A 25,601-nucleotide genomic window follows, 5' to 3' on the forward strand; every position below is an offset into this window, starting at 1 on the left:
AATACTGTTTTTCTGCTATTCTACCCTTGCAAACGTTGTTTTATTATTTTTTGCCTTTGCTGTACCTTCACCTTCTGCAGCCAGGAGAGCCTCGGCTCAGCCTTTCCCGCTGCTGAAGTGGTCATTGAGCTGGAACAGCCTTTATCAGAGCTCAAGGAAAAGAAGTAAATTCACTTCTGTACTCACAGCGTGAGGGAATAGCCCATACTACAGCTGTAGTCTTCTGTACCTTGAACTTATGTAGATCTTTCTTTGGTTTTGTAAGTGTTGAGCTATACCCTCTTCAGGTTAGGCATAAACAACTTTGTCCAAAAGCTTTCATTAGTTTCATGAAGTTGCTTCCATCCAAGTCAGTGTTGGTTTCAGGAGTGGAAATTAGAAATAACTGCATGAAAACCTCCAGAACACTCTAAGACTAAATTAGTGTGGCAGTACAATTACGGAAAATGGAAAGCTTTCCCAGAGCAGGCGAGAGAAAGGAAGATCCAGGGGTCACGAAATAAACAGGAACCTCTCCAGACTTGTTTAATTAAATGCCCAATATAAAACTATTCGTAACAAATAACCATAGGAGCTCAGTAGGAGGAAACATTGGGGAAGAGTCATTAGCTACAGTGGGAGTTAAACGAAAATGCTCTACTCTTATTTAGGTTGTTTTTATTTTTGTTTTTTGCTGGTAGGACACCAGAGGAAGGAAGGGGGGGACGGGGGAGCAGACAGCCGTGTCCCAGGGCAGGGGTGGCACCGCTCCGAAGAGCAGGGCCGGTGATGCTACCTTGTTGTCAGACACCTCACACATCGTCTGAATATTTAAATCATTTATTTACACAAATCTACAGCATTTACAAGAGTTAAAAAATTAGACATTTAAAAGCAATGTCACATATATAGAGCCTAAAAATAAATACAGTGCAGCGCAGCTTTTCTGTGCTTTAAAAAAACCCCAACAGCTCGGCGGGCAGACGGGCCACAGCGAGGATCCCGTGCAGGTCCCCCCCTTGCTCTCAGTCACCTTAATTTGCTCTTTTAAGCTCAGTGTCCGTGATCCTGGTACTGCAGGTGGAGGTAGCAGCTCCGTTGGAGAGTGCTCGGGTCCCTTTTGAAGGGCACAACTGTGGCATGGCAGCGCAGGGATGGACCAGCACAGCACGAGGACCGGGACCTTCTCCGGCTGCAGCAGCGGCAGGGTCAGAGCACAGCTGGCAGCGAGCTCCAGAGCGGCTCCTGCTCAGGTGTTTGCCAAAGCACCACTCTTGGCATAACCATGTCGCCGGCAAACAGATACCATAGGTGGGATGTAGTTTTTATATCATAGGATGGGGTGGAAGGGACCTTTAGAGGCCATCTATCCAACCCCCCACACAACGAGCAGGGCCATCTTTAACTCGATCAGGTTGCTCAGAGCCCATCCAGCCTGACCTTGAATGTTTCTAGGGATGGGGCCTCCACCACCTCTCTAGGCAACTCTTTTCCAGTGTTTCACCACCATCGTTGTAAAAACTTTCTTCCTTATCCAAGCTACTTTTTATTGGCACGTCCATCATGTGCCCAAGCAGACATAATTTAACCATCAATCTTTGCATACAATGAATCAGCCCCTGAAATACCACTTTTTCCTCCACTGTCTACAAATGGAGTAGAAGTAACTGGCTTGGCTTAATGCAATGTCAATAACTGAATTTGATCAGTGGCCTCCTGGTCTTTGTGGGTAGAGAGCACTACCAGCTACCCAGAGAGATTTCTGGTCTGCCCGAGGTCCACCTGGATGTGGTATGAAGACCCTGCCTGTTGATGCCCACAACAAGCCAGCTAGCCCTGGAGCCCACATCATCTCACTGCAGGCACCCACACCTTTCACGTGGTGGAAGCGGGCCTAAAAGTCCAACATCTCCTTCTGAAGAAATCTGGCCACTCCTGCAGCTCAGCCCATCGAGCTCAGAGCTACCATACCACAGGCTGGGCTTGGTGAGTTTGGTTAAATAACAAGAAACTGCAAAATATATGGGAAATAGAGAGAGACGACATACAGAGAAGCCAGAAGACACCGGTGGGAACCTGAGTGTAAGCTGCTGACCAAGGCAGCCAGGAGGTAACATCTGCTTCTTGCTGCTGGTTAGGTATCTGACTGCCTGACTCCTAAACACACGTGTTTATCAAGGCCCAGAATAAAAATATAAATCCTTAAAAAGTCCAGCTGAGCTGCCACCACCAGCGTGTGACCCTGAGAAGGCGGGGAGCTCCCCGGGAGGTGCTACTGCTGGCCACGTGCAAGGTGGCCCAAGCCTCGAGCCCACCTTGCTCGAACAAGTTAGCAAGATGCTCATGAGTGGTCCCAGATTTCCCACGCGTCCCCATCGCGCTCGCTTTCCAACACAAAGCACATGTCCCGGAGATGGCCCTGCTCCGATCCCCTGCCCCAGAAGATTGGCAGAACCCCTGCGCAAGGTCCTTCCAGACTTAAACTCTTCCATTTTGCAGGATAATAATAATAAATAAATACTTAAATTGCTGTCGGAGAAGTCGTAACCCTCTCCACCTCCTTCTCCCCCAACCCGTAAGTACCTTGCACAGCTCTGCTCGCGTGAGCTTGCAGAGGAGGGGGAACAGGCTTTGGAAAGACTGCAGGGTTGATTTTTTTTTTCAGGGTCGACTAGAGATAGGTCTCACTTGCATAAAATAACCAATTGCAACTACCCTCTTCATACTAGCGATCTGTGAGCAAGTCACAGGAGAACTGAAAGGACGTCAAAACACAAGGTTCGTCTGTGAGTGAGGTCAGTTAGCCTATCCCCAAAAATGTCAGTTTTACATAAAAAATTAAAAAGGGGAAAGAAACAGGGTTGAAAGTTCAATTTTCACAGTGATGTATACATACATTTAAAAAAAACACCACTCAGCAGAACACACCGAGGCTTCCAGTGTGCTTTCCTTCCCCGGAGAACCCACCTGACACTAAATCGCGAGCGCTGCTCTCGGTTCTCTTCCTCCTTTGCCTCTGACAAAACTCCCTGGAGCGCAAGCAGAGGTCACTCCCAAGGCCACAAAACCCAGGACAGCACCTTGCATGCCCAGGTCTGCAGCTCTCCAGCTGGCAATGGTACCCACCACAGATGCTGCATACGGGGGGTTACTGGTACCCTCCCGGAGCCCTTCGGAAGCACTGAAGGTGTTGACAAAGCATTTGGATTCCAGCTTCGGCTTCCTTCATCTGCCTTTCACTGTATAACTCACCAAAAAAAAGCACTTTGGAGCATAAGCATAGTATAACTTGATAAAGCGCAAGTTACCTTGGAGCATGAGTAGCCAAAAATTCGCTCATAAAAAAACAAGTTATGACTATAGTGTTTTTTTAAAAAAACAAACCAACCAAAAATATAAAAAAGCGTGGTTTAACTTTAAAACAAGTCTATGGACACCCTGCTTTTATTACTGACCTTACAAACCAAAGTTGATTCTTCTTCAAAAGTAATGCAAAACATTATATATATATATATTTATGATAATTTATATATTACAGGCTTACCCACTTGCAAAACAGCCATTTTGCCTGGCAATATCAGTATTAAGAATCTTTTAAACACTTTAGATCCTACTCAACATACAAAAATAAATATTGCATACATGATTTCCGAGCAAAACAAGCAACACAGGTCACCGAAATACAGCTGTAGCTAGTAGCAGTCCATACTCCGCAGTGGGAGCGCATTAAATAAAATAACTGAAGCTATTCAGGATCAAATCTCTCTTGTACTGTAGGACTGGGTGCCCAAATGAGAAGATGAGTAAAGCCCCAAAGCACCAGGAACCTGTTGGCTGAGCCAGCACCAGCATCTCCACCTGGACACCCACCAGCTCTCCATATACCTTCCTCCTCTCAAGAGAGGGTCAGAGGCCGCACACCCACCTCCCCGCTAATCACGCTTCAGGAACAGAGTTTTTAGACTTTTTCTGGTTTGATTTATAAACCAAAGAGGTTTTCTGCGCGTCCCGGCGTGTGTTGTTACGGGGGTGGCTCTTCGTGCTGCCGGTGGACAACCTCGGAGGAAGCATCTGGGCGTGACGCTGGCCTGATCCAAGCTGCTGCTGCTCCCTTGGCCTCATCCCTTTGAGCTACCACTGCCTTGCCACGAGCTCCTGCGCTCTCCGAGAGAAGCAGGAGATGTGGGGAGACTGCAAAGACATCCTGGCTGTATCTTATTTACCGTATCTTCTCAAAACAGGTTAATGAGACGCTGGGGTTAGTGCTGTGACAAATTATAACGTGAAAGTTTCAGAAGTGTAAGTGAGGATACTAGCAGCTGGCAGTGATATAGCACTTTTAAATAACATTTCTTCATGGAGAAAAGACAGACATTAAGAAAGGCGTATGCAGCGGTCTCAGCCGTGGATTCTGGGAACGTTTGGCATGAGTTTCTTCAGAAAACAGTAGAGAAACACGTGATGGTTTTCCCCCCTTCAAATGCGCCTGCATCGCAGTCTCGCTAGTTCATGGCAGACAAAAAATAAGGAGGAAAACCAGTCTTTCAAAGCCAACTCCAGAGCGCAGGCTCCGCAGGGAGAGGTTGAACGTTCCTGCCGATGTTGCGCCCAGCTCAGCTGTCCGGACCCGCCAGGCGCGGCAGCGTGACCCAGTGCTGGGACACCAACCCCAGCCAGAGACAGGCCGCTGTCAGCAGGACGGGACGCGAAAGCCTCTGCGCTGTGCTGAGCGGGGAGAGGGTTGTAAAGATGGCGTCTGTCGTGTTCCGCGGCAGGGGCAAGTTGCAGATGCTCCCTTCGCAGCAGGAGGTGCAGATCTGGAAGAAACCAGGTTATAACTTGATTACCACTGAAAATACCTCTAAGTAAAGACGTAAGGAATGTAGTAGGACATTTGCAAAGAAGCACAGTGGCCAGTTTGAGGGGTCCCCCTCCTCTCCCCCCTTTTTTCCCCTTCACACCCCCCTTTGTTTTCCTGAAATCCATCTACTTGGAGAACAATTTCACCTGTACAAGAATTAGCAGGCTGCCCAGGGCAGTGATGGGGTCACCATCCCTGGAGGGGTTCAAAAAACATGTGGATGTGGCACTTCGGGATGTGGTTTAGCAGGCATGGGGGTGTTGGGGTGATGGTTGGGCTTGATGATCTTAGAGGTCTTTTCCAACCTTAATGATCCTATGATTCTATGAACAGTACACGTTGGCTGGTGCAATGGACCAGCTGGACACATCCATTCCGAAGAGGTTATTTTCTGTTCTACCCCAAAGTAAACTGATTAAAAACCAGCCTTGTTTGGTTGAAGTGGAGCTCACAAGCCAGAACTCAAAGAAATCAATATTTATTCATATAGAGGGGTTTTTTTGCTGCCTGTCACCTCGTGTGCTGTCACTGGAGTGGTGGACAAGTCCTGTGCCAGCCCATAAGGTCACGCAGCTCTGCCTTCTCCGGGCTCGGGAGGGCCAGTCGCAGTCCCCTGCCAGAGCATTCAGAGCAACAAGACCAAGGCGCCCGAGGCCAAGGGAGCGTAAAATTGTGTGCACAAGAGAGACGGGGCTGCAGTGTGCCTGGCAGCTCAGAAAGCTCTTCTATTTTGACCTGTTGGAGAAGTCCAAAAAGGTCAACTATTGATCTTCAGAAAAATCTTTCATAAATAACTGTTTGATTCAGATATAAAACGTTTGCTCCAAAGGTTTCAGCGCTTTCCCCCGCCCGTTTCAGTAAGAAAACCAGGAGATGGTCAGCGAGCACCCATCGCAGAGCAGAGGGGACCAAACTGGGCGCAGTTCCTTCAGCCAGAAGGCAGCGGTTGGCTCCCCTGAGCTGCTGGCAGGAGAGTTAGTTAAAGAGATTATTCTTTTGTTATGGGAGAAGTTATTCCTTTGTTTCTGTAACAAATGGAAATGAGCTGGAGCTCATTAAGAAGAGACACAGATACACCCACTGAACCAGTCAGACTTGTGGTGGAAGCCAGAAGGATTCTTGTAAAAAAGTTTCATGTAGAAAAAAGGCAATTTTTATCTTATACCTTGTATTCTTCGTGCTTTATATATGTGCATCCCGTAGACAGACAGTCCTCTAACGGCACACAGCGTTTGGTGACGGATACACTTTCTCCAGTCACTTTCATCATGTGTTGACTAAAGCAGTATCTTGTACCTAGAAAGACAGAAAAATGTGTTTACCTGTCAAATTGAAGTTTTTTTATAGTCTACAAATAGAAAGAAGTAAGAAAGAGGTCTTAGATTTTTTCAAATCTTGGGATTTTCTTTTTAAATAAAGAGAATTTCTATGTATTCATAGCAATACATAAATGTCACTACATACACACACCTACACTCCAAGCTCTGGTGCAAACCTGAGGTTTCAAAGTGCTCTGGAACACGGAGATTTGTTCCCAAAACTAATGTGGGTCTCTGTTACGGCTAGGGAAACACACGCACGTTGGATAATGAAGTTATGGAGGGGAGGTTCAGATCAACACCCCAACTCTTGTGCACTGTTAGTTTTCTAGGAAATGTCTTTAAAAAAAGAAAGCATTCATAATACCTGTTTATGTCTGAAGGTAACTTTCATTTGTACAGGTTTAACTTTTAAAATTTGTAATTAAAATTACACATTGGAGATGCCTTTCCCTGTATCCTAAGGGCACATGCAAGCTGTCCTTGCTGCTCGTGCTCCAATCCTGGCTGTCCCATGGCTCCTGTGTAGCCCAGAGAAGATCCTTCACCCTCTCTATCTCTCAGTTCCATCATCTATAAAATAATGCAAATACAGCAGCAAAACAGTTGGGAGGATTTGTGTATTCCTCAGCTTCCCAATCTTTGGAAAAGCCACCGTGAAATGGATTGTGTTCCTGCTATTCCCATCGCACCTTCTGCGCCCTTCTCCTGTGGGCTCCCTCACTCCCAAGGGAGACCCATCCTCCTCCTCCTTCCCCTTTTTTACGCCACTCCTCTAGTGACACTGGTAAAGCGCACAGAAAGTTCAAAGCAGAATGACTGACGACTGCTGTGGTTATCCTCAGGCGTAAAGGAATTTGGGTTTATTTCATGCTTTGGTCGTCAGAGGGAAGCTGAAGGTGCTGTTCCCCTTCCTAGCACTCCAAGATGAAAACACTGGATTTTCAACACAGGAAACATGCCATTATATATTCCTCCTCCAAATTATACCTTGCTTCTTATTAACCAACATTATTACTAACAAAAATGTCGCTTTCACAGGGGAAAAAAGGAGTGTATTTAATTTAAAGTGAACGTTCCCGTTCAGCCCTCGTCTCTGATGGGCAAAGCCCCGCATACTTCTCATGTTTGAGGCATTCGACAACAGCCGAGCGAGATTGCCGGCTGAACACGTTATTTCCTAGGCAATAAAACCCCTCAGACATCTGCCATATCTTTGACCTCCTCTTAACTCAAGTGTGATACCCACAGCAAGCAGACTGAACTTATCACCGGCGGCTGGAGACGCCCGGTGTGCTGTCTTCCATCAAACCGGCCAGGGCTGCAGCACGCGGCTTTTAGTACATTTTCCAGGCTCTCCTGGCCCCAGGGGAGAAGCCCATGGGTTTACTCCAAGGGGAGCACTCTCTGCACTGAGGCTTTGAGCTTCTCCCAGGGCCTTGCCCCGAAGTGAATCTGGGCGTGCATCACCGGAGCGTTATTTCTCCTGCAATGGCTCGGTCTGTGCAGCGGAGCTCACTCCTGACAGGTCCCAGATGGAACAAATAGAGCTTCTAGCACCCCATAACTCTTTTAAGGCTGTTTCATTCTTTCTCCCAGTTGGGTTTCTGGAAAATATTGTGCAATCATCTTGGAGATATGTCTTTTCCCCTGCACAGAGGGACCAGGCATGCCTGTCCTCGTAGAGCCATCGCTGATGGCTATCATCTTCTGCAAGGCAGGGCTGCGGTTACGGAATAAATCCACAATAAGCAACAAAATCCACTCATTCAAATTAATATTAACTTTTGCGCTGCATTCCGGTCTGCCTCTCTCCTCAGAGAGAGCGTTGGTGACAGGCACTATGAGAAGGACTGGGCCAGAGGGCACCGGCAGAGCCCAGAGCAAAGCAGAGGTGGGGAGCATCACCGCGTCTAATCCACAACAACTGCTCTGCCGGCTGGAAGGACTCCAGCCCAAGACCGTGAAAAACATGGGCCCAATGCTACAAAAAATTTACCAAAAATAACAGAGCAATTTAGACATTGCAGCATCGAAGATGATGCTTCTAAGTACGGCGGTGCCTAAGGCAGGCAGCGTGCTGTGTGGCCCACAGGGTGAGGATGGGTCTCGGTGGCGTTGCACCAAAAGGCACTGATTTGTGTTTCCTAAATGTTGCAGTTCCAGAGCGTCTTTAAAGGCACTTGAAAGCCGAATGGACTGTGGTGCAATATTCACGCTGTCCAGCAACACGTTCCATTACAAAAGCATTTGGAAAGGAGATTGTCGCTCGATGTGATTATTTGGGGGATTTTCAGGGCTGTCGATTTACACCAGCCCCCGGCACGACAGGTGACACTGTCAAGTCTTTTGCATTTTTCCTTTCTCTGGTGGAACTGTCTGGCAAAGACTGCATGATGTGCTTCACCTACGAAGTATCTCCAAACACCTCTATACTCAACAGACAGCCCCAGTCACGACCTGCCAGGAGCAGGGCTGACTTCCTCCAGCATCACCCAACGGCTGAACCACACGTTCTCCATGGGGTCCACCTCATGGGAACCCTTCTCTACCCTTAAAAGGGGCACGAATGAAGAAACCAGCCATTGAAACCAGAAGGCATGGTGCAGACAGACAGCCAGGCTGAATTTAAGCAAACCAGACCCGCACATTGAGACCCAGAAAGGCTGATACACATTTCCAGTAGGAGAAAGTTGTCCTCTCTGCTTTAAACTGAGTAGGGAAACACTGAATCTAGTATTTCAAAGGCCCCAGAGGAACCCATTGACTTTTGAGAGCCGGTTTCCCAAAACGCAGCCTCTAACAGCACTTCCAGGTGCCACCTGCAGCATCTGGAACATCACCATGGGGGTGGTGCCCATCATCGAGATGTCAGCCCGCCCACAGGCTGTCCAAAAATAGAGCACTGGCAGTATTTTGAGTGCGGTGTTTCCGTACAAATTAGATCACTAACACAGTTTCTGCTTGAGCTGAAGCTAATAAATAACAGAAAACGAGGTTAATGCCCAGCAGGAGGCCTGCCTTCTAGGAAGTGCTGTTTCTAGTCTCTGGTCAATACAGGGATTCATGGCTTTACTCTCCATTACAATGAATTACATTATACACAAAATGTGGTTCCCTTCAAGTCCTGCACTATAGTTAATGAAACTCTTTTGTTTTGCTTGGTTTTAATAGTATTCTGTCTTTAAAAAAAAAAAAAAAGGGAAAAAAAAAGATAAAAAGTAATAGCAAATACCAGGATGGGGTTTTCTCATTTTCTCCCCACACTTACGCCAAGCAAACCAACAAGGGTCTGGATCACTGCAACGCGGATTGGCAACGCCGTCAGCGCATCGCTCCGACTCCCAGAGATAAGGTAATTCCCCCAGAGCACGCCTGGAGTCACGCCTCAAACCCGAGGCTGCGTTTCTGCGGCTTCCTTTCACGAACTCAAAATCATAGTTGAAAATTAAAGCGACAAAGAAAAAAGCTGGCTTAATAAAAGCTTTCTGGTGTGGAAGTGTGTTGGACGTAAAGATAAGAGACGCTGACAAACGCCGTCAGGGAAGAGGCATCCCAAAGCACCGGCTGATTTCTGCAGAGTGGGGAGCAATGACATTATCAGCTTTGCCTCCACTGCAACTGAAGAAGGACAGAGCATTTAAGCCACGGTGCCTGTCCTCTTTCCCCAGTTCCCCACGCCTCGGAAATACAGTGACTGCTGACTCAGCAGTTACCCCTTCGCGGTCGCTGTCGCACCAGCAGCGAGGGGCTGGGGGCTGGAGCATGGCTCTGCCGGGGCAGCCCGGGCACTAACACGCTCTGCCTGGAGTAAAGCACTATTGAATCCCTCCGTCTGAAGGAGATACAAAGCCCTCTGTGCTGAAGACTCAAGGTGGACTCAGATTTCCAGCGAGCCCCTTCTTGTGGCTAAAAGCCTCTCTTTACTACGTGAACGTACAGCGGGCGGGCGTACCAGCAGGCAGGAGGGCTGGTGGCTGTAACGAGCAGCTCTGGTCTGGGTGAACACAGCCGATCAGTTACAGATGCACCAAAGCATGGCTTTCCCCTCCCCTAAACAGCCATGAAGTACGAAGTTGGCTTTCCAGGATTATATTATATTTATATTATATTATATTATATTATATTATATTATATTATATTATATTATATTATATGTATATTATATTATTATAAATATATTATATTTTATGTATATTATATTATTATAAATATATAAATATATTATATTATTACATATAAATATATAAATATTATTATATTATATTAGTATTATAAATGCTTATAAATATCTCAAGGGTGGGTGTCAGGAGGATGGGGCCAGACTCTTTCCAGTGGTGCCCAGCGACAGGACAAGGGGCAATGGGCACAAACTGAAGCAGAGGAAGCTCCAGCTGAACATGAGGAAGAACTTCTTCCCTCTGAGGGTGACGGAGCCCTGGCCCAGGCTGCCCAGGGAGGCTGTGGAGTCTCCTTCTCTGGAGATATTCCAGCCCCGCCTGGACGCGGTGCTGTGCAGCCTGCTCTGGGTGACCCTGCTTGGGCAGGGGGTTGGGCTGGGTGACCCACAGAGGTCCCTTCCAACCCCAAACATTCTGTGAGTCTGTGATTAGCGTATCTTTTTTTGGTCAAGTCATTTCTGCTGGTTATTGCTACAGGCAGATCTCGGAGTCATGCCTCTCTCCTTGCACAGCGATCTACAGGTAACGCCGTCCTTAGTCATCTAGACACCGCCTGCCCCTGTCAAAGCAGGGAGCGCCCGCCACCATTGGTCTCATCTGATGCCAGCCAGCCTGATCTCGTTTTATCATTGTTGGTGTTGTGATGGTTTGAGCTCAAAGCAAATAAATCCTCCGACAGCTAACGCGCTCTGACACAGACTGCAAACACAGCTGGTTCGTCCCTGCAGTGCAGGTTATGGTCTTCCTCTTTCCAAAATAAATATTTTTGGAAGGCACATGTGATGTCCCGCAACAGACTGCAGACGTCCTGGATAGATGCTGAACAGCGTTGCTGAGCCTACGGGAAGCACCACGGGAGCGGTGAGCCCCGGCAGCATCCCATTGCCGTGACGGTTCCCACGCTGGTGAGAACACAGCCCACATCCCACCTGTGTCCAGGGCTTCGTCAGGGGCTGTGGACCATCTTAATGTCTTGTGAACATCTCAGGAAGTGGTAGGGGAGCGGGAGATCTGAGGATCTTGCTGGTGCCTGGGTCTGATATTTGGGAGCCTGTGTCCTTTGGCCCTGTGTGAGCTGTTCCCAGTTTCAAACTCCGATGGGAGTTATGCTCCCAATATACTGAAAATATCTTGATGCTGGCCAAAAAGAGGCCATCTCAGCTGCCCTGAAGCCTGGGCTTGTGCCACAGGGGAGGGAAGCAAACAAAGCAAGAACCAGTCCCATATTCACCAGTAAGAGAAATACAACCCTAAAACAAACATCAGCCTGATTTAATTTCCAGCTGAGCTAGAGGTGTACAGGGAATAGATTAAAGTCCTGAACTTCACCCACCGCAAAGAGATAGAAAAGCTTAAAGGATTACTCGTATCGCTTACACATCTTTCTTGTTGAGGAGGCTTACAAGCAGGAGCAGCGATCACCAGCATCCGAGTACGCGGAAGGAATAATGGGGGCTCAGTGCTGTCCCTGTGGCGGGGACAGTGAGTGGTTGTCATAAGGTGGGTTGAAATTAAATGCTAACATGCTGCTGGTTACCTCTTGGACAATAGACATCTGGAGCCCATCGGTTGCATTCGTAATTATCTGCTGCCTTCTCGCAGGTGAAACATTTAAATCCGTGAGGATACGGTGTGGCTGAAAGGAACAGACAATATTCAGTTAAAATGAGCCAATTAATCCGGTTCTACTTTGCTTTTCAGAGGCACACAGCAGCATTTGTTCTCTTTAGACATATCTGTCTGCAGGTATGCCTGTCAGCTTCATCAAGTAGGTCCCGATTTGTAAAACCCCTATGACCAATAGCAATGTGGGAAAGGCACGTACAGATACAATAAGGACTCAGTTCAACCGTGTTTGCCTAGCAAAGGTGCCCACTGCTGACTTCAAAGGGAGTTAACGCGAGCAAGGAGTACTATTCTCTTGGTATCAGAGCTCACATCCAACACTGCTACTTTATCAGTGCTGATAACAAAATATCAGATGGATTAAAATACTTCTGGAGACTGTCCCACCAAGGAAACAAGCTACCCCTTTTGAAGGTGGGCTGATGTCCCCAAAGGAAAGAAAAATCGATTTGCTGAACCTCTAGTTTTTCACAGCAGACTCCATCCTAATTTATCTCGCCAAACAAAGAGCGTAACTTCTTAAGTGGTCTCCTGGCAGGGCTTCTTGTAGCACATTCAATACATCTTCAAGATGTTTCCACCTTCTCAGTAGCCAAACAGTGAACAGGTCATGTTTATCTCCACAGAGCAAAGTAAGCTGAACCTCTGTAGGTCTCACCTCTCCCTCCTCTTCACCTCCTCCCCTTACCCATCAGCTCCGGGCCAGACCCTGCTCAGGTAGGAGAGGTGAAGCAAGAAGCAGTCGTTGTTTCCCTGGGCTTCTCTGGGTAAATGCAAGCAAGTCACCCGGGAACATCTCTGGTGGGGCTGGTGGTGCTCTCAAGGAGCAGCTTGGGGTGGGACAACACAACAGCACTAATTAAATCCACCCCTCTCACCCTGGACCTCTAGAAGGTCATGGTTACAGCATAAAACATCTTGCTTGTACAGAACATAAATTTTTCAGCCAAATTCGGAAAGGCGGTGAGTTTTCTCTGGGAATAGATAGCAGGCACGGCTCTGCAAGTGCTCTCTTCTTCTACAATTAGACAAGCTTGTATCTGATAAAGTGACCAGACCAGTGAAAGGAGAGCCCGTGGAAGATGTAAAGACCCGTAACTTTGCTATATCGCGGCGTCAGGGAGTTACTGAAATAAAGCCAGGAGAGGAGCAGTTGGTGCCGCAGCTGCGAACGCTTGCGTTTGGCCCTTGCTCACAGGTATCGATGCGCTCGGGCAAACTGCGTGGCTGTGGGGCTTGGTCTCATGGCCAGAGAGATTACTGAGGAACAGAAAACAGTGAGCAAAAAGCTCCTGACACGCTCAGCAACTGCCTGCAACACTGTCTGGCCTTTAATCCCTTTGGGAAGCGACGGTCTGGTTTTACATCATGAGTACTGGGGACATTTATTTAATCTTTGCTCAGCTCTCAGCTAAAGGATGATGTTTCTGCTGCCTTAACACACGTTCACCCTCCTCCTTACCCCGCACCGTGGCTTTGCAGCCCGCGCGAAGGTGGCTTACTGGAAGGGTGGAGGTAGACGATGTCCTTCACGGTGAAGTCCCTGGGCTGCACGGCCGGCAGGCAGCCTGCCAGGAGGCTGAGCAGCAGCACCGGTGCCGGCGTGGGCTGCCAGGCCATCGCCGGGCGAGGACGTACTCATGCGGCAGCCGAAAAACCTCACCTGGGCAACAGCAGAGAACAGGGGTGAGCAGAGCAAACCCGCGAGGAGCCCGGCCACCACCTCGGCCCCCAGCAACCCAACCTCACCAAAACCATGATGAACCTTCAGCTGCCCTCCCGTGGCAGCGGCGTGGTTCCTTTGGCTCGGCGTCAGTGACATCCCTGGCACCGCCTGGGATAAGGACTCAGGCAAACCCTCTCCCAGCTGGAGAGCTGCAAACCGGAGCCGAGAGGAAGGGCGGTCGGGTTTGTCGCTGTTTACAATTTAACCGGTCAGCAACTGGTGTGCAAAAACTCAGTAGGACGGTGATAAAGTCATCAGGGACTGCACAGCGACGCGATTTAACTGCTTCTTTTAGAGAATACTGCAAAACTGCAGAATTAGACTGGGAAGAAAGGAAACAGGGTAGCTGGAGGTCTGTCAGGATGCCCAGGGGAGCAGCTTTGGGTCTCCCACACCCACGCTCCCACACAGGCTCGCACCCTTGAGAAATGCACCTTTTCGGCAAACCAGAAGCTCCACGTTACTTTCCACGTATCTCAGGAAAGGCGAGGAGCACCCACGGCTGCAGGTGGTCTCTAACTTCAGCTGGCTGCTGTTAATAATAGAAAGTGGTTGTTGCATTTTCCTCATCCACACTCCAAAGGGTCTTATTCCCTCTGTGACAAGCGATGCAGAGTATTTTTCCCATGTCCCTGAATGAAGGGAATTAGTTTAAGCGGAAACAAATACCCTCTGCGGTACCGCGCATGAGCCCATCCTAAAAACCAGCAGCTTTCAGGAGCACCCCAATCCCTGAGGCCAGGCTGTGGGGAGCCCTCCAGGAACAGGCAACGCTAATGCATCTTTAAATACACAGCTCATGTCATTAGAGTTCCTTAATAATGATGAAAGCATGCCTCGAAAACCGAGCAGGACAGGAAAGCCCCGAGAGGACGCGGAGCCAGGCAGGAGCCGCTGGTTTCCCATGCCCACTGGCATCCATCCAGCACACACAGGGTTGGGGGTTATTTTTTTTTTTTTCCACCCAGACTGACCAAGAGATCTGCAATACCCAGATATTTACCAAGCAACTCTGAAAGTGTGGTAGCTATTATTTAATAAATCAAATTTTGGTGGTTTTTTTTTCAGGAAAGATGTTCCAGGGGCGGGGATGCAACCTTCCACCTCTGCCTCCAAATGTTGGTCTCGCAGCAGAGATCCCATGCAGAATTAGCAGCAGGATCACTATCACGGGGGCTGTCCTTGTCCTTGACTCTTTTCTGAAAACAGCCCTTTTATTAAAACACCGTGAAATCCATAAAAATGGCGAGGGAAACAGATAACACACAACGTGGTGCATTAAACTTTGTTGATTTAACCTTATGAAGGGGGAAATGCCAATTTCCATTGGGCTTACTCCACAGATGCTTATCAGCCAGGAAAAAATGAAATCCTGATTAGAGGCAGAAAGGAAATAAAATAAACCTCTCCCAGCCCCATGAAAGACGAAAGGAACGGGGTCTGGAGGAGCACCACCGCACACGTCAGCCTCTTTGCTCGCTGCTTGACCAGAGCCACTCAGTGGCAACTGGGTTTTCACATGTGGAAATTGCTGAGTATTCGTACCGTTAAGAACACAAAGATTTGGAGGGGGAAGGGATTTGTGGATTATTTTTGATCCCAGACAAAACAAGGCAGATTTTACAAGCCTCATTATTCATTTCAAGAAATCAGGCGTTTCCAGTGAAGCTCTTTGTCGGTTCACACGGCCTCGGTGGCGATACAAAATCGTGCTTGTGCTGCAGTACAAAATAATTTGGACCCCCATCCCAAAGAAAGGAGCTTCTCATGGTTCAGCAGCAACCTCTGATGAACATATGTTAGCAACACAAATGACAAATAGCAAATATTTCAAGTTAAAACACAGCAAGATTATCACAATGGCAAGAATCACAGAATCATTTCGGTTGGAAAAGACCCCTAAGACCATCAAGTCCAACCATAAATGCAACACTGCCAAGTCCAGCGTTAAACCATGTCCCTAAGCACCCTAAAAGTTCCTCCCAAGTATAGTAAGAAAAGAATTTGTTGGGTTTTCTCAGCATAACCACAGAAAGCACTTGTATTTACAGCACTGACCAAAGCCTTCCAGCTGAGGACACCAGTTTTCCCTCCGTTGTACACGCTCCCTTTTGTGGGACCAAACCCTTCTTCAGCCCATCTCCAAATGCCTGTGTGTAGCTGTCCGTACTCGCCAAGCCCTCAGATTCGGAAGACGAGCGGCTGTTAGTCCTGCCCGAAAGGGTGGCAGAAACCCTCCCACCGCGCGCTAAAAATACCCGTGTCGTCCCTCTTGAAATTCAGCAGCTTGATTGCCAACACCACTTCTAATCAGCTGCAAGAACCACAAATGAGTATACGGAATTCATTTCCCCACCTCTGTTTTATACGTTTGAAATAGATTTAATTACAGGTAAGGAATTAAAATTAAAAACCCCTCTGTGCTGCAAAGCAATTCTGAGCAGACCAGAGTACTCTTTTGAACTCTGGCTGTTACTGAAGCAGAAAGTACCGCTTGAACACATCACCTGCCACTGCGAGCAGCGAGCCTCTTCTACCTGGTCATTTCATACGTGCATGGATAGTGTAAAAATAGATACTTCTGTTTAGACAGAAGTACCTACTCTTAGAAATCTGAATACTCCATATTTCACAAATACTTTGAGTATGTACACAAGGTGACACATAGATAGAAGGTCTGTGGGCAAAATATGTCCACAAATACACTGCATCGGATTGAGAAAATATGTCTTGGTGTTTAAGGTAATGCTGATATTTCACGGAAAGTGGAATATCCAAAACAATTTTGAATAAAATCAAATTTATTCAATAATAACTGTTCAGCACATGCATTCTTTCTGGTTTTACACCCCCACACAAAAATAAACTGTAATCACTTTTGTGTTTTTAAAGGAAAGATGAGAGGTGTATTTATATGGATGCAACTGTCTGAAAATCTGCAGGTGTTTGACCACAAATTGTTTTCGGTTCAGTTTTTTTCCCCAAAATCACCCAAAATGATATTTTTCTACAAGGATGGCCTCTCTTCATAAGCCCTAAGAAGCTTCCTCAAGGGTATGAAGATTTTTTTCTTTCACCCACAAGCCCCTTTTAGTCCATGGCTTTAACCCCAGACCACCAAACATCCTACGAAACTACTTTTTCAAACAGCAGTTGCTGACTTCTCAGCTACTACGGTAGCATCGCTCGCAGAACAGGCTTGTTCTCCGGCGTACAGGCACACGTTGTTTCCTCCCGAATTACTCGGCTCCTTTCCAGACGTAGCAGCCTCTCGTGCACGGCAGCGTGCACGCACCAACCTAATGGAAAGTGGCATGGCCCGCTCTGAATTCGATACCGGATTGCGGTTAGGGGACATAGTCACACGGTATTTAGATCATACAGTCTGTTTATGAAAGGTCTTGGGCGCTGACACAGAAATCCTAGTTAACTCAATCTTTCCAGCTTCACCAGCACCTTTCAGACGGGAAAGGCTTCCCCATCCGCGCTCTGCAGCAGCATTACTTCTTCCTGCCCTTTGCCCTGACACGGCGCTATGGAAATTAACCATTAAATTCCCTAAGCAGAAGCCCAACTGCCCATTTGTCAGGTCGCATTAGGGTGGCGACATGTCGTCCTCGCTGTCACCAGTGCTGGGGACAATGGAAGGTGCCCGTCCTCCAAGGAAGGACCGGGGAGCCCTCGAGCAGAGACGCTGCCCAGTGTCAGACCTCTGGGTCTGGGGGAGACGCATTGTCGGAGACGACAGTTCTTTGTGAGGATGTATTTGTCCCTCTTGTCCCTCTCGCAAGCTCGGTAGATACCTGCTAGCAGGTCTTCACTGATGGCCATGAGCTGGGCTGCTGCCAGCTGCAAGGTTGCAGCAAACGCTGCAGCATTTCAGGAGGAAGAAAAAAAATGGTTAGACACCAAATCTTCCCATAGAACCATCTGGCCAAAGCCAGGCATGAAGGAGCTCCTGGTTTGCGGGCATTTCTGTGGTTCTTCTCCTCATGTGAGTACAGCACACGTTGCGGTGTTCATTGACCCTCCACCTCCCTCTCATGGGAGATGAAGCACTGCCCTGCTCTGCCTGGACGTCTGATGTGGATAGAGGTTGCCCAGTCTCAAAGGAGGCTGATGCTTCCGCTGACATCTCGCTTCCACCTTCCTCCTACATCTCCTCCTCGCTGGCTGGGCCCCATCTCCAAGTTTTATAGCTTTCTACCTCATTTCGTCTTGAAGACATTTTGTCTTGTCTGTTCACTTGGAAGAGCCTCCATGTCAGAGAGCCCTAAAGCAACACTTCCTTCAGACAAATGAAACAGCAAAAGCAAATCAAAGCTCCCTCTCAGTAGGCAGAAGACATAGCACCCCTAAAGTATCAAGCACAGCAGGCCAAAGCAGCAACATCTGTGAGAAACTGAAGAAACCACACCACAAGTAATTTGGTCCAACAAGTCCCACTGTGCAAGGTCAGCTGGGCCATCCTTCCACTATGTTATGATGCTTATTCATCAGTGACAAACCAAACCACAGGAGCTACAACCAGTGCAACTACGCTGAAAGATCTTTTCCTGGATGCAAAGTCTACCCAACAGTAGTTCCTCCTTATGTGCATCACCAATGTGACTTTACCAATAACTGCAGGAGTTAATCCACTGTTCTTTACATTTCCTCCTGCCTTTCTTCTAGTCCACATAAAGCTACGATTGAAATTATAATATACATATTCATTTGCATCTCTCTACAGCTTCAAAAACTAAGCCCCAAATCCCTGTCCATGTCACGTCATCACTGTCCAAAGACAAGTCCAAATTGCAATGGAAGCTTTCCCATCTACCAGCTGTGCAGGATCCTGGAGAGCAATCCCAGAGACTATTTGCAACTTGGCCAGCTCCAGTCGCAGTTTTCCCCCTCCATCCCTATCCTGCTGAATTATTAACCTCTTTTCATCTGTTCTGTTTATCTGCTACCGTTTTGTTCCTACTAAAGACATCAGAAAAGGTTTGAACAAAAACTGGAACTCATTTGAATTGCCTTCAAATCCAGCTTCGTTCCTCTTGCCATTTAGAGAACTCTCTTTGTGTTTTGGCCCTGGGAACGGTTAAATGTATGTTACTGTCCCGATACTATGGGATGTAGCGAAGTCCATGCAACTTCTATCTAAGGAACCTGTAGGAGCTCTTGCAAAGGGGTTCACTACCTTAGCTCAATTATAGTAAGCAAGAGTAATTAAACAATCAAACACAATTAGTCCTCAAATTACTCCCAGAAACGTGGACGATCTAATCGCCTTGCTGCTAATTACAAAGCCTGTAGTTCATTGAGCTAAAAGCCCACGTCCTGGGGAAGCGAAGGGGGGTACAATATGTTCCCTCTCACGCCGTCTTCCCTCGGATGCAATTTAATCTTTAACAAGATGCTGTTTCAAGGTTATTTTAGAAGTCCCACATTGCTTCTATTTTCAACTTGTATTATTTGTATTTTCAGTCCGACTAGTCAAAGCTTAACTTTTCTTAGGACCTGTACAAACCCCTCATCTTTTAATGAGCTGTAGTAAAATGCCACCTCTATTCATGCATCCCCAGAGGACGGTTTGGCTTCAGATAAACACAGGAGAGAGATTAAACAGATATATTTCACGTGAGTATTTCAGATACTGAGTATTTGGCATAAATGACAGAAAAACCAGTTAGCTTAAAAATCAGGCAGGCCATGATGTTCCTATGAGAAAATACAATTTATGCAAACAATTGTCCAGCTGAGAAGGAGAGATATTCAAAGTTAGACATAATTCATTCCCATTTCACTCCACCACATATAACACACAGTGGAGTAGGGCCACGACTATTTTTTTTAATTAGACATAATATTCAGGAGTGTGACTATGAATACTTCTGAATTAGCAGAAAGATGGACACGGATGATCTGGTAAATCACTTTAAGACCTATCCTTCAGGCTTTTGCATGGCGTGCAAAGGAGGCAGCAGGGGCAGTGAGCCCTGAACTCAACGGGATGCTTTAGATCAGGATTCGGCTCAGGTTGGGATGTTCGGAAGCCGGCACTCACCCCTCCCGTGTCCCACGGCACATGGGCTGACCTCAATGTGTGGGGAGCCCCCAGACAGCCCGGCTCCATGCAGACGGAGGATAAGGAAACCATGCGTGAGCACAGAAGTCCTGCAATTTTCCTGCTATTAAGAAGAAAAAAAACATTCGTAGAGTTCCAGTGGCCGTGCTCCTCTGCGAAGGGGAAGAGGGGGAGTAAATTATGTCGTCAATAAACATTTTAAGTTCACTGAGGCCACTGAAAGGGCTCCTCTCTCCACAGAGGGGATGCCATTTGTGTGGACCATGCGTTGCATATGGCTCGTCTCTGCTCCTCATGAAAGTCAATGCCCGGGGAAGGTGGTTCAGGGCAGGAAGGCTGAGACCACTGGGTCCAGGGTTGGTGGCCACACCACAAAATGGTGCTGGCAGTGAGCAGGGTGGTGGTTGTCTCCAAGAGAAAAGTTAAATGAGGTCCTAAGCCTCTGCAGTAAGTTAAATTTAGGTGAGGCTTGGTATGGCAACAGCAATTGCGATCATCCTGGACCATCTTTCCTATTTACATTTAACCCAATAAGCAAGAGCACTCCGGTTAAAGCACAGGGAAGCATCGGTGATCCAACTGTACAACGTATCCTTTAGGAAAAAGGGAAAAATACTGCAGCACATTACCAAATAAAATGTAGCCAAAGGGTAAGGGATGCCAAAGAGACAAGTGAAATCAGACGAAACAAGAGAACACACCCCATCCTTGCAAAGAGGTAGCTGGCAAATGATCTAATCTGCAACCAAGACATGAAACTCCTCAAGAAAATTGTTTTCTAGTCTATGTACCGAGCTAGCAGACATATATACACAGTGGTTTTAAAAGAATGAGATGACCCCACTGAGCTTTTAAGGTTACAGTTTTATTAAGTCTAGAAAACTGGGACAGTCTAGAGACCAGGAAGATCATCAGCACAAACTCAATATTTCTAAAGGACCAAAAGAACGACTGCTTAGCCTAAAGCCAGTCCTGGGTAAACTCACAGAACAGTTTACTTGTGCTACAGCAACAAACATTTCAAGTTGTAAAAAACTGCAAGAGAGAGTTGGTAGGATTTTGTGGAAAATAGGTCTGCAGACAAACCTGTCATTTTCAAATGGGCAGGATTACGGCTCTGGCTGTGAAAGGAGACTGTTAGACAGAATAATTGCGGAGAGACCAAAGCAGAGAGCCAAAGCACCGAACCCTTCTGATTACAAAAATGAGTTCTACCCAATTAACCAAGCATGCTTGGACTGAATTAAAAAAAAACAGCTTAGTGACATCTCACAATCTAATTGCTGAAAAGGGCATCTTCAGATAAAAATACATTTTTTTCCACTTTCCTGCAAGACTAGGTTCAGCATTTTCATACCAAAAGTACTGATAACAAGAAACTTCTTGTATTAAACACCTCAGAAGACGTTAAAGAGTGAGCCGAGACGCTTGCCCGCCATGCAACAAACTGTGCTTTAATAAAACCATACATCAATCTGCACCATTGTGTCCTCGCCCTGCTTATGCCTTCCCCCTCAGCTCTCCAGAGCGATTTGTGACAGTTCTTCTCGGACATCACCCCACACATTTGACATGCTAGATTAGGCACCGAGTCACAGACCGCGCGGCATCGACCCAAAGCAAGCTTTGTGGAAGTTCAGAGATCAGCCTTGAAAACACGATATGGTGGAAATGCGATTTTATTATTGTGAACTAATTCAAAACTTGAGATTTTCCTGCACCGAAGAGAGTTTTGTCACCAAAATCAATGTAAGCCGGATTGGGCCATTAATATTTCTTGTGACGGGTGAGATACTATGCCCCTTCACGCTGCAGTGCCATGTTTTTTCCCCAAACAATTTAACATATTTATGTAGTAGTTAATGAACACCGGGTGGTATTGTTCCAGCCCCGGACCCGCACAGATTAGGCTGCAGAAGGGCTCTGTTCCCCTGGCAGTTCACCCGGAGTTCATGCCGTTTTTTATTTCCCGACCCACATGTGAATTCCCATTGGGACAAGGCATCAAAAATACCAGCAAGCCACAAAGGAAGGGACACTTTTGGGGACGACACGGCTCTTTTGCTCATTTCCAAAAAGCACATCTGAATCCGGGCTGCAGAAGACACCACACCAAGGTCGGCAGCTAACCCTCGGGGAAATAACTGGGAACGGGCTGACCATTCCCAGCCATACGCTTTCGGCACCTACACAAAGTTTAACGAACAACGAACCAAGCCTCGGATGATGATCCTTTAGATAAGTATCTCATTCTCATTTTTCTCTTGATAGAGAAAAGTAGCTCGTGTTTGTGTGTGTCCACGTCTAGCCAAGTCGGAGGTGGCACCTGAAACCTGGTTTTTGCATCAAAATAAATAAGATCTTTCTCTTGCACTATTTTATTCTTTCTACTGCCACCCTTTGCTCCAGAAGGACTGTAACAGCCCTTGTAGGAAATCTCCCTTTGCAGATATTTCCATAATTAGTTACATTAAAAAAGCAAAAGTAATCTGATTTCAGATTTTATATCATGTAATACTGAAATTCAAATACTTCTCTCCTTAAACTTTACTCAAAGTTACTCCGCTGCCATCCCTCACTTTTCAACGCGTATTTTATTGGGTGTACACATTAGAAAAGCCACATATCATTAAAGCCATGTGAAAGAAACCCACATTAGAAGTGACCAATTAGTGTTCCTTCAGCTCCCTAGTTAATTTATGGAGTAAACAAACACTATCATCATTAATTCATTCAGATTTTCAATAGCTTTTGCAGAAAAACAAAACCCAGCATAACCCAAAACAAACAGCCCAACCCCCCCCTCTGCTTTACAAGGCTTTCAAGTGTTATTTGAATTCAAGGCCAATTAATTATTTGGCACTTGTCCTCCTAGAAAAAGCCATCTAAGTCCTTTATTTTTCTAACTTGTTGGTGGGGGAAAAAAAAAAGCCAATTAAAAGAAAATTATCATCTCCACCGTGACGGGAAGCTATGAAATGTTGTCCTCCTTTTAGGCTCCGCTCCTCTGGCGATTCCAAGCTTCCACCGCCGCACCGACGGGTTTCAGCGGACGTTTCTGAGATGGAGACCTCGGTGTGCTCCCTGCTGCTACTCCGCACATACGTGGCCTGCGCAGCTGAGCAGAGGTATACGCTTGCCTTCCTACGGAAAGTTCTTTACCCTTTGCTTTCACAGAAAGCTTCCCTGCCATAGCCATCCCCTCACGTTAACACCATTGCGATTTACAGATGGGCAAAACGCTCGCCCTGCAACCCGGCACAAACCGAGCCCGCCCGAGCAGAGCGGTCTGCTGAGCCTTGGTGTAAGCTACTCACTCAACAGCTCAATTAACGCTTGTTTTAATCCATCTTTCTGAAGCTGGAGTGATCTGAGCCGCTTCGCTGTTTGGAGGCTACTGCTTATAAAGGGAATTCACTGTAGGCAGAGAACTCCAGGACTAAAGCAGAGACACATTAATTCCCCATTGTACCAGTTTCCTGGTGTGTTTAATTTTTCATTTGGTTTTTGTATGAGCTCTGTACCCTCCGTACATTTCAGTTGTGGCTGATCACTGTCAATCGTTCCTCCATTTTACTGCACACAAATCGTATGAGCAAGGATATGGGCATAATGCAACCTTCTCATCAGAAATACTGCAGTTACGTGACACAGTTAAACAGGAAAACATTCCCATGATCACTAATCATCTGCTAACGTGTCATAAAGCTAATGCATATATTTATATTTGATCTTTTTTAGTGACAATAAATCAAGATGCTGCCCAGAGGTACACACTGTTGCACTAGAATCACTGCAAGCACAAAACAAGGTCCTGTGCAGCCTGCTGTAGGTGACCCTGCTTCAGCAGGGGGGTTGGACTAGATGACCCACAGAGGTCCCTTCCAACCCCTACTATTCTGTGATTCTGTGATTCTGTGAAAACCAGGCTCGCATCCTCCTGGATTTCTCACAAACACAGACCTATTCATTTGTAAGCAATGTCAGAAAAGGACATTTTCTGATGGTTTTGCTGTTGTTGGGGATTTTTTTGTTTGTTTTGTGATTTTTTTTTTTTTGTTCCCCAGTTGCTACTTTAACTCATCAGAAATAATTACCCAGAGCTTGTGGCTTGTTTACTGTGTCGATTCACGGTTAGCTTCAAACAACGGCAGTGCACAAGGACAGGAAAAGCAAATCTCCCTGAAACTATGGTATCTGGCTGGCGGATATTTTCTGAAAGTAACAAAGTTATATTTACACGTTCATTTTGTCTCATGGCAGAAATAGTGCATACCTGAATACAGCTACCTAAAAAACGGCTAAGAGGAAGAGGGGGTAGGAAGAGCATCGGAGACCTTACATGAAGACTCTGTGGGCTAGATCCTGAGAGTCGTGGGACCACCACCCGGTGCCCATCATAACAGGTAAACCGTGGTTCTCATAATAAAAACAGAACAAAGATCAGGAGAGTGAAGCACACCAAAGCAGGAGCCTGGGAGCCAGGACATTGTGGCAAACGTTCCACGAGATCAGCAGAGAAAAGGAACAGGAGCGGGGGCGTGAAGAGATTGGGTTGTCCAGGGTGGAGAGAAAACCACATTCATTGAACAATTTTACCACATCCCTTCACACTTCATCCCGTAAGAAAACGAGGAGAATGCAGAAGTTGGTGGGTCTGCCTCCTGCCTCCGTGGCCCCGCTCACAGCGGTACACCCGTACAGACTGGTACGGGTCTCGCTTGCCTTGCTTCGCTGGGTAAACTGGAGCACGCACCTCCATAGATAGTTTTGCAGCTGGTCACACTGGGTCAGTATGCATTGCTTGGCACCTTTACCAATCTCCAGTACACACATCAAAATTAACTGCTACTTGATATTAGTTAAGGTTTAAACTTCAAAAAAATAGTTTCTCCCTCCATCCTGGAACATCTCTGCAAAGTAGGAGTGGTCAGCCCTTGGGTCTTGTGCCTCCAATAATCCTGGCTGATGCAGGCTCCCATGCAGGGTGGTCAGGCAGCCTCTGCAGGGTTTTGACATCCTCGGCCCCCTTTGCCTTCAGCCGTAACCAGCCCCACACCCTGATGTCTCGTGCATTTGCCCTAGCACCTGTTAACACCTTCCACCCACCGTCTGCTGCACTGTCATCTCTGCCAGTGCCCTTTCCATTCAGTTGAGGTGCTTTCATATCATCAGTTCACTGGACCACAAGTATTACATACGATATTAAATAACATATTTGATTATCAGTAACAGAGGGCTAAGGCAGACCTCCTCCTGCTCCATCTTCTACCTGCTCCATCAACCCTCCCATCTCCTGGAGATCAAGCTTCACTGCAGACTCCTGCACTCTTTCGTTTATCTCTTCATCTGCTCTGCCTTTTGCTAGATCCAAATGCCTCATCATCTTGGCATTAGAAAGTCCACTTTCCCAAGGTACAGAGTGTTTATGGAGTATCATCAGTAATTCAAATGTCTGCCAGCTAAGAGATGTTATCTTCAACATGGCTGAAGAATACCTCAAAATCATGTTCCGACTCATCTGCCTTAAATGCTCACCAACAGAACACGCTAAAAGCAGACGTAGTTTTCAAAATGTACCCCCCTGATTTAACCAGTTGCTTAATTTTCACACATGAATCATCTGGCATTCCACAGGCCACGATATATAGCTTTCATTATGTCACCACTGACATTTTCACTGCTGGAGGACTATGATTTACTGGTTTTCATTAGACCTGATCTCCACTCTTGGTCCTACCCCCAAAATTGTTGAGGAATCCATGTCTGATCAGTGAAACGATGATCTGACTTGAAAATGCACTGCTTTTCATCTACTAATTTCTCTAAAATTGAC

General features: G+C 46.8%; 1 protein-coding gene across 3 annotated transcripts in view; it reads right to left on the reverse strand.

The window, feature by feature from the left end:
• Positions 1–842: 842 nt before the first annotated feature.
• Positions 843–25,601, reverse strand: part of LYPD6 (LY6/PLAUR domain containing 6) — a 40,097-nt gene continuing 15,338 nt past the window's right edge. For all 3 annotated transcript variants that reach the window (XM_075430350.1, XM_075430351.1, XM_075430349.1), the window contains 4 exons: positions 13,469–13,629; positions 11,878–11,976; positions 6,006–6,136; positions 843–4,796 (listed from right to left, as the gene is read on the reverse strand). In XM_075430350.1, coding sequence (XP_075286465.1) covers positions 4,593–4,796; positions 6,006–6,136; positions 11,878–11,976; positions 13,469–13,586 — 552 coding nt within the window. In that variant the 5' untranslated portion in view covers positions 13,587–13,629 and the 3' untranslated portion in view covers positions 843–4,592. The remainder of the gene's footprint in view (positions 4,797–6,005; positions 6,137–11,877; positions 11,977–13,468; positions 13,630–25,601) is intronic.

This window comes from Opisthocomus hoazin, chromosome 9 (assembly GCF_030867145.1).
Source record: "Opisthocomus hoazin isolate bOpiHoa1 chromosome 9, bOpiHoa1.hap1, whole genome shotgun sequence".
NCBI classification, from domain to species: Eukaryota; Metazoa; Chordata; class Aves; order Opisthocomiformes; family Opisthocomidae; genus Opisthocomus; species Opisthocomus hoazin.